Genomic DNA, 13,290 nt, shown 5'->3' with positions numbered 1-13,290 from the left:
CTGCATTTTGTATAAGTTTATACTCAAGTTTTAAAAAAACAAGAGACTGAAGCTATTCTGTTATACCTGTATGCAAAAAATACACTCCGCCCAAAACATTTTATAGTTCAGCAACACTGATCAATCTAATAAATTTAAACCTACACCATCCTCCCTATTCTGGTATTTTATAGAGTACTTACCTACCTAACTAATAGGGTTGCCAACTCCTAGCAAAAATATTAGAGAACCTAATACCTAAAACCCTCCGCCCTTAATCAATGTAATCACCTTTAATTTAATGCAAGTGTAAAACAAATTCACAGAAATCAATTATTTTTCTACAATAATTAAATAGATTCAACATCTTCAACAGAATTACAGACTGCACAGATGGTACCTTTCCAAAGAAAAAAGTACTATAGCTTACTAGGGTATATTAGACTTATTAGTTACTATATGCAATAATGGATTTCTATACATTTAATCAGATGACCACTTTTGTTGTAAGATTCAGATAATTATTTATTCAAAGTTTTTAAATGACATAACAAAGAAAAGTATTTCTTTGTGCCCCCCTTTCCCTGTTAATGTCCAACCTGGCCCCCGACAAAACTTTGCTAGACCCGCCCCTGCACAGTTACCAGCTGTCAGCTACTTAGAAAATGATCCTGGTGTTATTTGTCTCTCAGAAACAGTTCATAACTTCCCTTCAACTCATTCATGTCACCTAAAAGGTAAACCTGTTTCTCCATCACCTGTTCAGCTCTGATGATTCAGTAAGGACATCTCCTGGTTTCATCGTCATGTTTCCCTCTCAACAAATATCCAAACGGATATCATGACCAGCAGCTTTTACAGCCGTGGCTCCAGCAAACATCAGCTGATACTAGAAAGTAATATTAAATAAATTCTAACAACAGCTTATCAAGTTTAAACGTGCTGCTGTTGTTTATCCGCTGGTCTCCTCTTTCTAGCGCAAAGTGGGCGATAAACAAACAAGAAAGACGGGACAGCTGATCATTGATCAGTTTCATGTTTGAAGTAATAACAGGAGAGGAAGGGGGAGTGAATGAGAGAAGTAGATGCAACTGTGCAGCAAAGACAGAATAAATCCAGCTTTGTGTCTATTTTTTAATTCTAGCTGAAGTCCGGGACAAATCGCTTCCTTTTTATCTCAATATGGAACTCCAATGGCCAGTCCAGCTGTGGCTCAATATATCAGTTGTTAACTTAACGTGGAAATACTATGCAAACATTCAGGGATGAACTTACACACTTGTTTTACTTCTCTGGGATAGTTTTCGCCGAGATGAAATGCCCGGTTAGGAAGCATGTAGCGAGGCTCCAAATGTTCCAACAGACCAACGACAGGTCTCGCAGACAACAGTCGCTCTATCACGTGACACATAGTGCTCCAATGCGCTGAGCTGGGTTACGCCAAATTAGCGCATTTTGTGAGGTGATTTTGTGATACTTCGGATCGGATTACATTTTTTATTTCTCTCCGATATCCAATCCAGTAATTTAGGTCAGTATCGGCCCGATACGTAATATCGGATCGGTCCATCTCTAGTTTTAACATGTCTGATTGGTGTAGGTGGCACTCATAGGGATGATTTTCTGAGGAAGAGAGCCTGAAGCAGATAACAAAGAAAGATGAAAACCACCATCATGATACCTGTTATCTCCTGCTGGGGTTTTAGGTTTTGTTGAGTCAGCCAAAAAAACAATGAAAGCCTAGCTATGTTGACGAGTCCTGCTGTGCTGTTACTGAGCTGAAATCTTGTATGTATTAATGTATTTACAGTCTCACTGAGTTTGTCCCTGTAAGCTGCAGGTGGAGAGAAACACCAGAGAGCACAAATATTCTCCACAAACGAGCAACAATAAAGACCCAGTGTTTGTGTAATCACTGAAATCCTCTCAGGACGCCGCTTCCACATTCTGATATTCATTTCCAGCTGCAGTTAAAGTTACCTGTACAACATCTGCCTGCCTCTGTCATCCTTTTTTCCTGGTGTTCACCTGAAAAAAACAACATGAACCCATGTTGAGTTTAACAGCCAGCATATCTAAGAGTTGGTTCTACATTCTTTAGCAGATAGGTTAATTAAAACAGAGGCAGGCACAGTGATAATAGGAGCAATTACTTTGACACATGTGGTCCCTCAAACATTAAAACAGGAGGAAACGTCTTTAAACACAGGACTAGGGATGGGTACCGGTATCCGGTGCCATCATGGCACCGGTTCTGACATAAACGGTAGTAACCAGACCGAAAAGCAGCGCGCATTTCGGTGCTTTATTTCGGTGCTTTTTTTTCCTGAGCTGTGATACACTTTCTTCTTCCTTACATTTCTATTGGCGGTTGGCAAACAACTGAAAGGTGCATTACCGCCACCAACTGGTATGAAATGATACACTTCATTTTACGTTTCGAGGATAGTAGGCGGGTCCAGGTACATACGTTCTTTTAGAGCAGAGCTACAGATTAAAAATGCCCAAGGCAAAGCGGTCAAAAGTCTGGCTGTACTTAACAGCAAAAGATGCAAACTCAGCAGCCTGCAACAAGTGCTTTAAGCTGATACTGTCAAAGGAGGTCACACTTTAAATCCGATGAACCTAGCCCTGCCAGTGTAGCAGAAATGATGATGGCAGCAGCAGCCGTTCTTCTCTGCGTGAGTAGCTTAATGTTGTTCGTGTGTAATTTACGTTGAGTAAGCTAACCGCGTTATTAAATTAATGCATGTAACGTGAACTAGCAAACACCATCATAGCTACATGCGGCTGTCTTATTGTTTGATGGCAGATACTCCCTTCACCCTGGCCAAAAAGGCTAAAATGACCGAAGAAAAAGTGGAAAACAGCTAAACATGAGAGGTTTTTGGACAAAGTTTGTGTTTTTTTCCATTGTTTAAGCACTGCTTCCAGCCCAGAGTGATACCATATATGCCCTATACCTGCAGAAAAGACTAACATTGTTATCTTTTTACAAATAAACAGCTGAACATGAGAGGTTTTTGGACCAATTTTGTGTTTTCCATTCTTTAAGCACCGGTTTGAGCACCGTTTAAGCACCGGCACCGTTTCAAAAGTACCGGTTTGGCACCGGTATCGGATAAAACCTAAACGATACCCATCCCTACACAGGACAGGTTCTTCTTGTCACCTCCAGTGACATCGGAGTCATTTTAAAGTAATTCTAAGCATGCCTCAGTGTTGTTCATGGAGGCGTTCATTCCTTAAAGTGAAATACACTCGTATAAATAATTACAAATATTATTAATAGATGTTATTTGGCAGATTTTTGCATGAGCCGGTCCTCTCTAGAGCTGTTGTTATTACCTATTTTGTTGCACTTGGAAGTAGCTTAATACAAACGTACTTATTACTCTCATAACCAGCAGATGGCGCCAGAGTACTGCTGAAGTTTTCCTCGTTAAAGTCTGGGCTCTTGTTTCTTTTCACCTTCATGAGCCACAGCGCTGATGTGGAGGCGTTCCTTCTGAATCTAAAGGCCAGAAATCTAATAAAATACATGACTGAGTCAGTCTTACAGCTTTTATTATATTTATGACACCTTATATACCTACATTAGGGTAAACGCCTGAATAAAAATAGATTGGTGCCTTTGAGTTTCTTTCTTTTACTGTAAAATGTGGATTTAAAGTTAGACTCAAGCTCTTTCTTTGTCATTTCCCTCTCAGACGCCATCAGCTCGACCAACCCGAGGGTGATCGACGATACCCGGGCCAGGAAGCTCTCCAACGACCTCAAACGATGCACCTACTATGAAACCTGCGCCACCTACGGCCTCAACGTGGAGCGAGTCTTCCAGGACGGTAAGCAGCCATCTGTCAGGGAAAAGTGTCCAACACGACCGGGAAACCAGAGTCCAGTCCTCTGGGAAGGTGACATTCCTCCCCGGCACACTCCCTCCTCCTCCTTCGACGTCCCGGCCGGAGCCATTCGAACGCTCTTAATCACACATCAATTAAGACTTAAATGGACCCGCTCAGCTATTTAGCTCAAACCGAACAGCAATTAAGTTTTATCATAGCGGGGGGAGGAAGGTGGGGGGCTACAAAAAGAGACGATTTCCCAACGGGATTAATAAAAGAATCAGACATTACAGCGGGAGGAAGGACAAAGAGGAGGAGAAAGAGAGTGTCCGGAGCCATCAAGGTCCTGACTGACCCAGACACTGCATGCACATCTGCATTAAATGAGTGAATAAATATGTGATCTGATCTGTGTCTAAGTCACAGTGGCACAAAGACAGAGTGTTTATGTAGGTAACTGACAAACATTTTAACAACCTTTACTGAACAAGAGCAACCTGTGATTTCTGACGGTGGATTTCCTCTGTTTAAAGTCATTCTGTGGTGTAGTTACTGGGAAGAAGCCACAAAAAGTGACGTATCTTTAGTTAAGTCCCAATTAGAAGCCTCAAACCATGATGTGACCTCAATGTAACTGATCTTTAGCTTTGTGAAGTATATCCCCTGATGTTTGGCGTCTTCCTTGGTTTGAAGCCCCCAGTTTACAATGTTGCCTCGGCCATTCTTCATGTATTGGTTCATAGGTTCATTGCGTCTGAAGGCCCAAACTTATGATGCCACCTCTGCCATCTTAAGTTGTTTGGTGCTAGATGTTTGGTTGAGTATTAGACTTTCTGGGCCCAAACTGTGATGCGAGTCCTGACCGTGATTTTCTTTGTGTTTGTGATTTTGTCTGAGGCAATTTCTTGGTGATTCATTGGATCTGAAAGCCCAAATTTGTGATGCTCCTTCATCCACATTTAATTTTTGTGTTCATGAATTCTTCCCGAGTTGTTTTTTGCTGGATGTGGTTTTGGACTTCCTTGGACTGAAGTCTCATAATGTGACCTCTGCTGTGCTTCACGTCTGGGTTCATGAGTTCACCTCAAGCCACCTGGCACGAGACTTCCTCGCTATGGAGGTCCAGACTTAGGATCATCTCATTACTGAGTTTCAGTTCTGGGTTTGTGAAGTTGTCTTACATCATTTGATAATGGACGTTCCAGGCAGGAGCCAAGAGGGCTGTTTTTGAAAAACCACCTGCACCTGTGGTTTCAGCTTTTTGTCCTGCCTCCTGCACGCTCTCCACATGTAACACGTTCATTTATATTTCCAGTGTGAGGATGCATCGAGACAGGATTTCTGGAAACCACCAGTTCATGTGTGAAAGTGTCTAAAGACAACATAATTTATTTCTGCTGCACCAACAAAGATTTACCAAACTGTGAACTTGGCCCTACAACATGAGTATGTGTACCCAGTTATGTTTCACCGCTGCTTGTGTTACGTCCCAGCAGCAGCAGTAGTAGAGTGGACCTTTACCAAATAACAGAAATCTTAGGCCTGCCTAAGACTGAAAAGTCTTTGGTTGATTGGACTGAATCACCCAGATGATCGTTTGTTCGGCTTTCTGACATCACCAATGAGTGACGAAGGCCTTTAGCTGCTACTCTTTTACCCATCCTGCTTTGTGCTGTGTGACTGCAGTGCTGAACCTCTTTCAGACATTCAACAGGAGCATTCTCAAATGTTTGATCGCTCTGAATACAACAGTTTTAGGACAGAAAGACACAAATCTGTGAAGCCGAATCATCAACAGGAGCAAACAAAAAAGCGGCAGAAAGGTTTCAGGAGAAAAGTTTTTTCTCTCTCTCTTATTGCAAATGGTAAACCCTGCGGCTCATTTTTCACACTCTGAGAGCACATTAATAAGAAGAGAGGCAGCAGAGACGTTAATGAAGCGGCGGGCGGGCGACCGGTCGGCAGGCACGGGGTTAACGGCTGTAATTAGAGAGAGAAATGGATGACACGGACTCAGCGGTTAATTAGCAGCGACTCTGACGGCCTCTGGCTTCTTTCGCGTCCACCTGAGTTTCACTTTGAGCAGATCTGATCAGATTCTGCTGCTCAGGCTCGGTTTACAGGGTTACAGGTTTGCTCTCTGACTGATGACGACAAAGAAATCTGTCGTCCGCTTTACGATTGTTTAATGATTCACAGCTTAACCAAAGCCTGAAGCAGACATTTAACAATCAAAGTCACAGAAATAAAAATATGTCAAGGTGAGGTAGAGAGTGCATGTTAGTGCAGAAAACTTCATGTACTGAGATGGAGCCGAGATGTTAAAGACTTCATTTTCAAACTCCTGATTCTGGATTTCAGAGACGTTCTCTTCAGTGTTGACCCGCCTACAGGTGACCAACCATGCTGTGATATGAGGCTGAATCCAGAGCTAACCTGACGATGGTTTAAGGTGGAATGAGCGTGATGAAATAAGGCGTTTGATTGCTTTGTTTTGATCCTGGATGCAAATTTTAACAATAAAAGCCCTGCTAATGATTTAAGGGCATTTCATATGTAAATTTTAGCTTGTAGTCATCACATCAGGTGACACGATCACCTCTTAACCTGTTTGTTTCATATCTCCCGCAGATCTTAGGCTCATATATAAACTTTTCTGTAAGGAAACAGAAGTTAAGCTGAAAAAGAGGCAGGTGATCCCCTCTGTGCAGCATCGCCTCATTTCAGGGGAACTACTAATAAAGTATCATCAGTTTCTTCTGCAAATCAGGTTGAAATAGTTTAACGCTCAGTGCAGTTCATCTATGGGGACTACTTTCTGTGGCGGATGAAGTCCCTGTAAAGTGCAGCATGTGTGTATGTCTGTGTGTGATGAGACAGCATGTCCAGAGAAGGAACAGACACAAGTCTTCGTCCATCATCTGTGGGCAGTCATTGCTGAGTGTGTCCTGCAGGGGGCAGTGCAGCAGCAGCAGAGGCTCGCTGTGTCGAGCACAGGAAACAGTCGAATCCTCAGAGGAGCGAAACACTGCAGACTTTTTAATTGTAAGAGAAGAAGAGCTGCAGTGTGTGTGTGTGTGTGTGTGTGGTTGGCCCAGGAGGAAGCTTTCCACACTAAACGCTGCCTTATTATCCTCTTAATTATTCCACTCTGTGTGTGTGTGTGTGCGTGTGTGTGAGACACTGTCTCCTTGTATTCTTCTCGTCATTATCCCAAATTAATCAGTTTTCTAATCACCCAGCAGAACGATGCAGCAGCCTGCAGCTCTGAGTGCGTGCGCGTGTTTGTGTTAGTGGGTATTTATATTTTTACTGTGTGTGTGTGTGTGTTTGTGGGTTTAAATTTGAGTCCGCTTTAACTGCAGTGTGTCGGTCAGATGTGTGACAGATGGCTCAAGTGGGGTTGTCAGCTAAGAAGGTTGGTGGTTTGATTCCTGGCTGTTGAGCAAGATGCTGAACCCTGAGTAGCCCCGATGTGTGTCAGTGTGTGGATGTTATGTTAAACGTGTTTATGGGAAGAAAAAGCCGCTCATATAAATGTGTGTGTGTGTGTGTGTGTGTGTGTGTGTGTGTGTGTGTGTGTGTGAATGACACTTGTGGTAAGAGTAGAAAAGCACAACATAAGTATAATTTACCATTTAGAGACAGAGAAGAAGACACGCGAGCGTGAAACAGCAATGGGGACTTTATCATTACTATTATTTCTAATATTATTATTATTATTATCATTGTTGTTATCATGGGTTTATATGGGGTAGGGGCACCTTTTGGCTTGTGTTTGGACACACCCCTGTCTATACGTTATGGTGTGTATGTAAATGTTTATCTTATTGTGTGACCTACAATCGTGCTGCCGTCGAGCTGATTCCCAGTATCACCTGTTGGTTCACCTGTTTACAAAATAAAAGCCTGCACACAAACAGGAAGTTGGTGAACAAATGATGTCTGAGACCTACTTGTATTAAATTTGTATAGTTTTTTTTTTTTATTTGTTGCCTTGCTTTAATGTGGTTGTTAACTTAAACCAGTTGAGACGTCATCTTATCACCAGGAAGTTTCATTTATACAAAAATAATACTTCAAAATTATTTACACATTATTTAAAAATTAATCACACAGGAAAAATACTTTACATTATATATTATATTAAAAACCTTAAATGAAAAAACCCTACATAGCAGATTTTCTTAAATGCTGAAGGTTTTGAATGGAGTTTGGTGGGAGATGTTTGTGCTCTACATACACACTTTTCTTCACCGTATTCTTACTTTTGTGAAATATCTGTTATTGATTGATTGATTTAAAACTGCAGAGTAATAGCTGTTATTGGAGGCTGATCGATGCATTTATTTATTGATCGATTCTGCAAACTTTCTTCTTGTTCTCTGATTTAAATGACATTTTGCACACATGTCGATGGAGGGTGAGGTCACACTTTATGATGGAGCTGATGTTTCTGAGCATATCGATTGCGCTTTAGTGACCTTCGCTGCGCTTCCAGTCGCCATCAATCGCAGCCGGTTGGCCCAGTGGTGGAGTTGGGGCGGGGCTTTAATTACCCAATGCTCATATTCGGCCTCATAGTCAGCTGGGGCGTCATGGCGACAGGCAGAAGCTTGCAGTGCAGAAATGCTGATTGGCACTGATTTGACTTGATTTGTGTGTGTGTGTGTGTGTGTGTGTGTGTGTGTGTGTGTGTGTGTGTGTGTGTGTGTGTGTGTTAAATGTAATAGAGGCTTTGATGAGTCGCAGCGGCGGCACTGAGATGAGGAAGTTGCATGAATGACCACAACACTTAGCATTAAACATAATTGGCCCGCTTGTTGTAATGACGTTTTTTGAGCTAGGGAGGGGTGAGGAAGAGGAGGAGGAAGGTTTCATTCTGTATTTTATGCCGTTAAACCATCATTTTACTTTATTTCAACCCACCGAAGCTTTGATGAACCTGAAATTTTAACACATAAGAATATCATCGTGTATGATTATATATGGATACATGTAAGAATGTAATTTGTTAATGATCCAACAGATCCAATAATAATCACATGTGAACTGTAGCTGGTTCATTTTGGGCATTTTTGCTGAAAAAAGTTATTTTTAACAGTTTGACAGCTTTTATATTTTTATAAAAAAAATAAATTCTAACAATTTTGTAGCAAAAGTTTCACATTCATTTGAGACATTTAGGTTCCCGGATGTGGTTTTATTAAAAAAATTGGACCAAAGTGTCTAAATAATGTCAGGAAGTAGCTAAAATGTTTCTCATAAATGCTGCAAACCTATGTTTTTATGTTTAAAGCGGTTATTTTGTTCTACTAAAATTGATTTACCCTCATTCATTAAAAACCAAACAGTATTCACATCTGAGAGAGAACCTGTCAGTTTTTGACATTTCAGCTTCTCTAGTTCAGATGTTTCACCTCCTGAGTTTGGTTATATTGAAACATTGGACCAGTCAGTACTAGAAAAACCTGCCAAAAGATTAAAAACCTTTGTGTTTAAACTGCATGTCGTCTTTTAACCAGAATTACTTAACTTTCATAAAATGCAGAATTACATTCACACCTTTGCTGGAACCTGTTTATGTTTCTGCATTTTAGCTCTAAAAATTACACAAAACCATTTGGACATTAATCATATAAGAAACCATTTTAAACTCCAAGTTTTTTCTAGTATGATGAAACTATTCCTAAATATAATAAGATTTTGTAAATGATGCTGTTAATAAAAAAAAATAAAATTGGTTACAATTTTTAGCATTTTTTAATTTAAATTGTTAAATTTTAGCGCAAATCTGAGTTGAAATGATGTTGAATCAACTGTGCTGTGATCTGCACTCGTCTTTGTTTTCTGCTGGGCTTCAGTGTGTGTGTGTATATGCATGTGTGTGTGTGGGTGTGTGTGTGTGTGTGTTTAACATGTTTAACGTGTAATTTGCTGTAATGGGAAGTGAAGCCTGGTCCAGTCAGAGAGGGGAGGGGCAAGGGGGGGGGTGACCTCTGTGTGAGGGATCGAGGGGGGAGGAGCACAAGGGTGACAGCCCTGCACTCCCTCGTCCATCAGCGCACTAATTTAATTAGCCTAATTATACCGACGTGAACCCCAACACACACACACACACGCGGGTCCTCCTCCTCTTCTTCTTCTTCTTCTTTTTGCTCCATGTCAGAGTGCAGACTGAGGATGCTTCGTTAGCGCTCACTAACGAGCTTTAATGACCACACACGCTCTGTCAAACAGTCACTCAGAAACATTCCTGCGATATAAAAATCACATCCAGTGTGTAAATATTCACACACTGATACCATAAACACACTAATCTGCAAAGAGCCGACTGCAGTTTTTATTTTTGGGTTATACTAGAGTAGCTTATCTTACACTGGACCTTTATGCAGCTCCTCAGTTCATCCTGTCATCCAAACAACAGCAGACGTGCTGCACATCAGATTTGAAAATTCAGGGTTTATAAAAGTAGAGAGTAAACCAGAAATTACATTTACACGTGTGTCCACGGTGCCTTTGAAAGAAATGGATTTAAACCTTTGCAAAAACAGCATTAAAAAAGTCTCCCACCCGAGCTCAAGTCATCTGGATTTGAACATTAACGGTTTCTTCCTTTGGCTGTTCTTAAATAGTCAAAGTACTCCTGAATAAACATTTACTTCTAACAAACGCACAAACATGAACAGATAATTTTGTCATTTGACAAACATTAAACCAAAGTCAATTTCCTGTTTTGATACTTTAGGAAAACTGATCTGGACGCATACTAGAATTTCCTGGCTTTTTCCTCCAACCATGATCCAGCGTTCCAACAAGTTTCGTGACATTTTGCTCAGTATTTTTTATTTTTTTTAATGTAACCTTGAAGCACCACACGTTCAGATAGCACACCTGCAGCAGCTGCGGTGTTTGACTTTAACATGTAAAGAGTGAAATGCTGAAGTCAGCTCCGCCCCCCTCCCCTTCATCTTTATGTGTGAGCTGGCGGTGCAGCCCCGTCATAAATCTGATCAAAGGGGAGACGTTTCCATTAGAAGAAATGGCAGCTTCTCAGAGCAGAACTGAGATTGATGGATAAAGTTAAATTGCATTAACCGTGCAGTTTAAATATTTAGCGCAGCCTTATCATAACTGTTCTTAACACTTAAAGTAATATACAGCCTGCCAGGTGCAGGACGGACACGCTGACATGCATGTGAGAGGCTCAGTCCTCTGTGACTTTCTCACTCTGGGATTCAAACTTTGTTCTGATCAGGGCCAAAAGTCTAACTGGAGCTACATTAACTGACCACTGGCCAATATCAGTACATCGTTACCAGCAAAAACTCCAAAAAATGGTGTTAGTAAAAGCTGGAGATGTTTAGTTTTTGGACTGTTGCTCAAACAAACCAAGAAATTTAAAGATGTTAAATGATCTGACACTTGTATGATCTATTTATTTTACCCTTGTCAAAAAAAACTGCTGGGATGGATTTATTAATTAGATGAACATGAATATTGGACAATCTTTAGCCGCCATGAGCCTATAAAAGTGCAACCACATCCAGGAACGTGTCCCCGTATACCAATAATAAGTGAAATAAGTAGTAGGAATTACTAATGAGTGTTTTGCCTTTATAAATATTATGTAGCAAGGAAGTGCAAATGTTTAAATTTGTTAGAACGGATGCTAAAAAAGTGTTTATCCTTCCTTTATGTCAGCACAAACTCCATTGGAGAACAGAGCTAGTATTCGTCCACTGATTTTGCAGTGTTAGTTAGCATGTTGATGTTGTTTTCATTGTGCAGCTGATGCGAAACCAGAAGAAAACAAAAATGTGTTGGTGAAGAAGAAGAGTCATTCACATAAAGACAACAGTGAAAATCTCTGGTGATATGAGATGATTTGAGAACTTCAAAATCATTTCACACGTTCCAGAAACTGATCAAAATCAGATAAACTGAAGCTGAGCTAGACCAGGGCTGTCAAGCTCATTTTTACAAAGGGATACACTCCATCCATCCAGGAGTCTAAAATTCTACCCTCACTGTCCTGGATGATGTTGTATATCCCAAAAAGGTCTGAGTAAACGAACAGTCGTTTATCCATTAAACAATTTAATCAAACAATAATCTACTGCCAACATAATCAATCTTTCATTTTCTTTTTCTTAAAGGCATGAAAATGAAAATCAGATTACTGTGGGTATTTTCAATACAATAGTAAAGATAAAAGGATCGTGACCTTTTGTAGTCTACATGCAACATACAGATGAGGCCTCTAGTATGACATGAATCGACATAAAATCTAAAAACTCTGCAATTTTTTAAAACCTAAATTGATCATTAGGCTGGATTAAATCTGCCACATGGCTGGATTTGGCCCCCAGGCGTTGAGTATGACAGATGTGATGTAGACTGTACTTTGTTGTAATTCCAGTCTGCACCACAAGATAACAACCGATAAGATATGTAACCTTTATTTAATTATGCAAGATACACACACTGGTAAATGGGTGCCCCCTGGTGGTGAAAGTTTGTTAAATTTTGCAGAGGACAATTACAAAACTGTTCTTATCAAGGAGAAACTGTTGGTGCAAATTCAGTAGAAAAATCCCACAATCAGTGTCAGACATAACGTGTCCAAGCTTCATCAAACAAGCTAATCACCGTCTCAGCATTAACGTTGATCCCGTGGACCTAAAAGCAGCGATTTTTGATCAGACTCGCTCCCTTTCATCGTCTGTTTTTGTTCTGAATGGCTCCATCGTGCCGCAGAGGCTTCTTTTAAACACCTCTGAGTTTCTTCTCTCTCTTTGCTGCCCTTGGCTCGGCCCCGTGTCACCTGGAGGTAAATGTTTACGACTGGGTCCTCATTAACAAAGCCGGGGCCTTTAACGAGCCCAATTAAAACAATGGCTTCATCTGCGAGAGCATGAAACAGGCCAGTGTTTATTGGAACAGAGATAATGGAGTCACTAAAGTCTTAACTCTCTCCTGTCTCCTGTCCAACACTTGGCTCCTCCAGCACATCATCAGACAGACACAACAGTTTGATCGCTCCGAGCTTTGGTGCTGACCTGCTGGGACCAGATTTTAGTGTAATTATTTACGGAGGCTGGTGAGACTGACTGACTGAGCCCATTCAACCAAAGGCCTTTACTGTTGTTTTCGGTTTGAAAGGACCAGGTTTTCCTCCAGGAGTTGTAAAGGACTGTTGTCAGAAAACAGAAGAAATTTCGAAAGATTTAATTAATACTAGAAAAACAAAAAGACGTGACGCAAATAGATGATATTTATAGATATATCATAAATATCATATATCATAAATAGAGGGGAAAATCTCTGAAATTTTGAAATATAATAATATAAGTACTACGCTATCCTATGTTTATTTCAACTTAATGTTTAACTTTTTCATTGATTTTGGGAGCTAATTATATATGTCAACATTAGATTGCTACTGTCAGCCTGCATATTAGAA

The 13,290-nt window shown here is 40.6% G+C and overlaps 1 protein-coding gene across 8 annotated transcripts in view; it reads left to right on the top strand.

The window, feature by feature from the left end:
• agap1 (ArfGAP with GTPase domain, ankyrin repeat and PH domain 1) overlaps nucleotides 1-13,290 on the top strand; it is a 186,048-nt gene that overhangs the window by 96,592 nt on the left and 76,166 nt on the right. For all 8 annotated transcript variants that reach the window (XM_085152093.1, XM_085152092.1, XM_085152089.1 and 5 more), the window contains one exon: nucleotides 3,690-3,824. In XM_085152093.1, the coding sequence (XP_085008219.1) occupies nucleotides 3,690-3,824 (135 nt within the window). The remainder of the gene's footprint in view (nucleotides 1-3,689; nucleotides 3,825-13,290) is intronic.

The sequence above is a fragment of the Neolamprologus multifasciatus genome, chromosome 23 (genome assembly GCF_963576455.1).
Source record: "Neolamprologus multifasciatus chromosome 23, fNeoMul1.2, whole genome shotgun sequence".
NCBI lineage: Eukaryota > Metazoa > Chordata > Actinopteri > Cichliformes > Cichlidae > Neolamprologus > Neolamprologus multifasciatus.
This window is presented reverse-complemented; position numbering and strand designations above follow the sequence as displayed.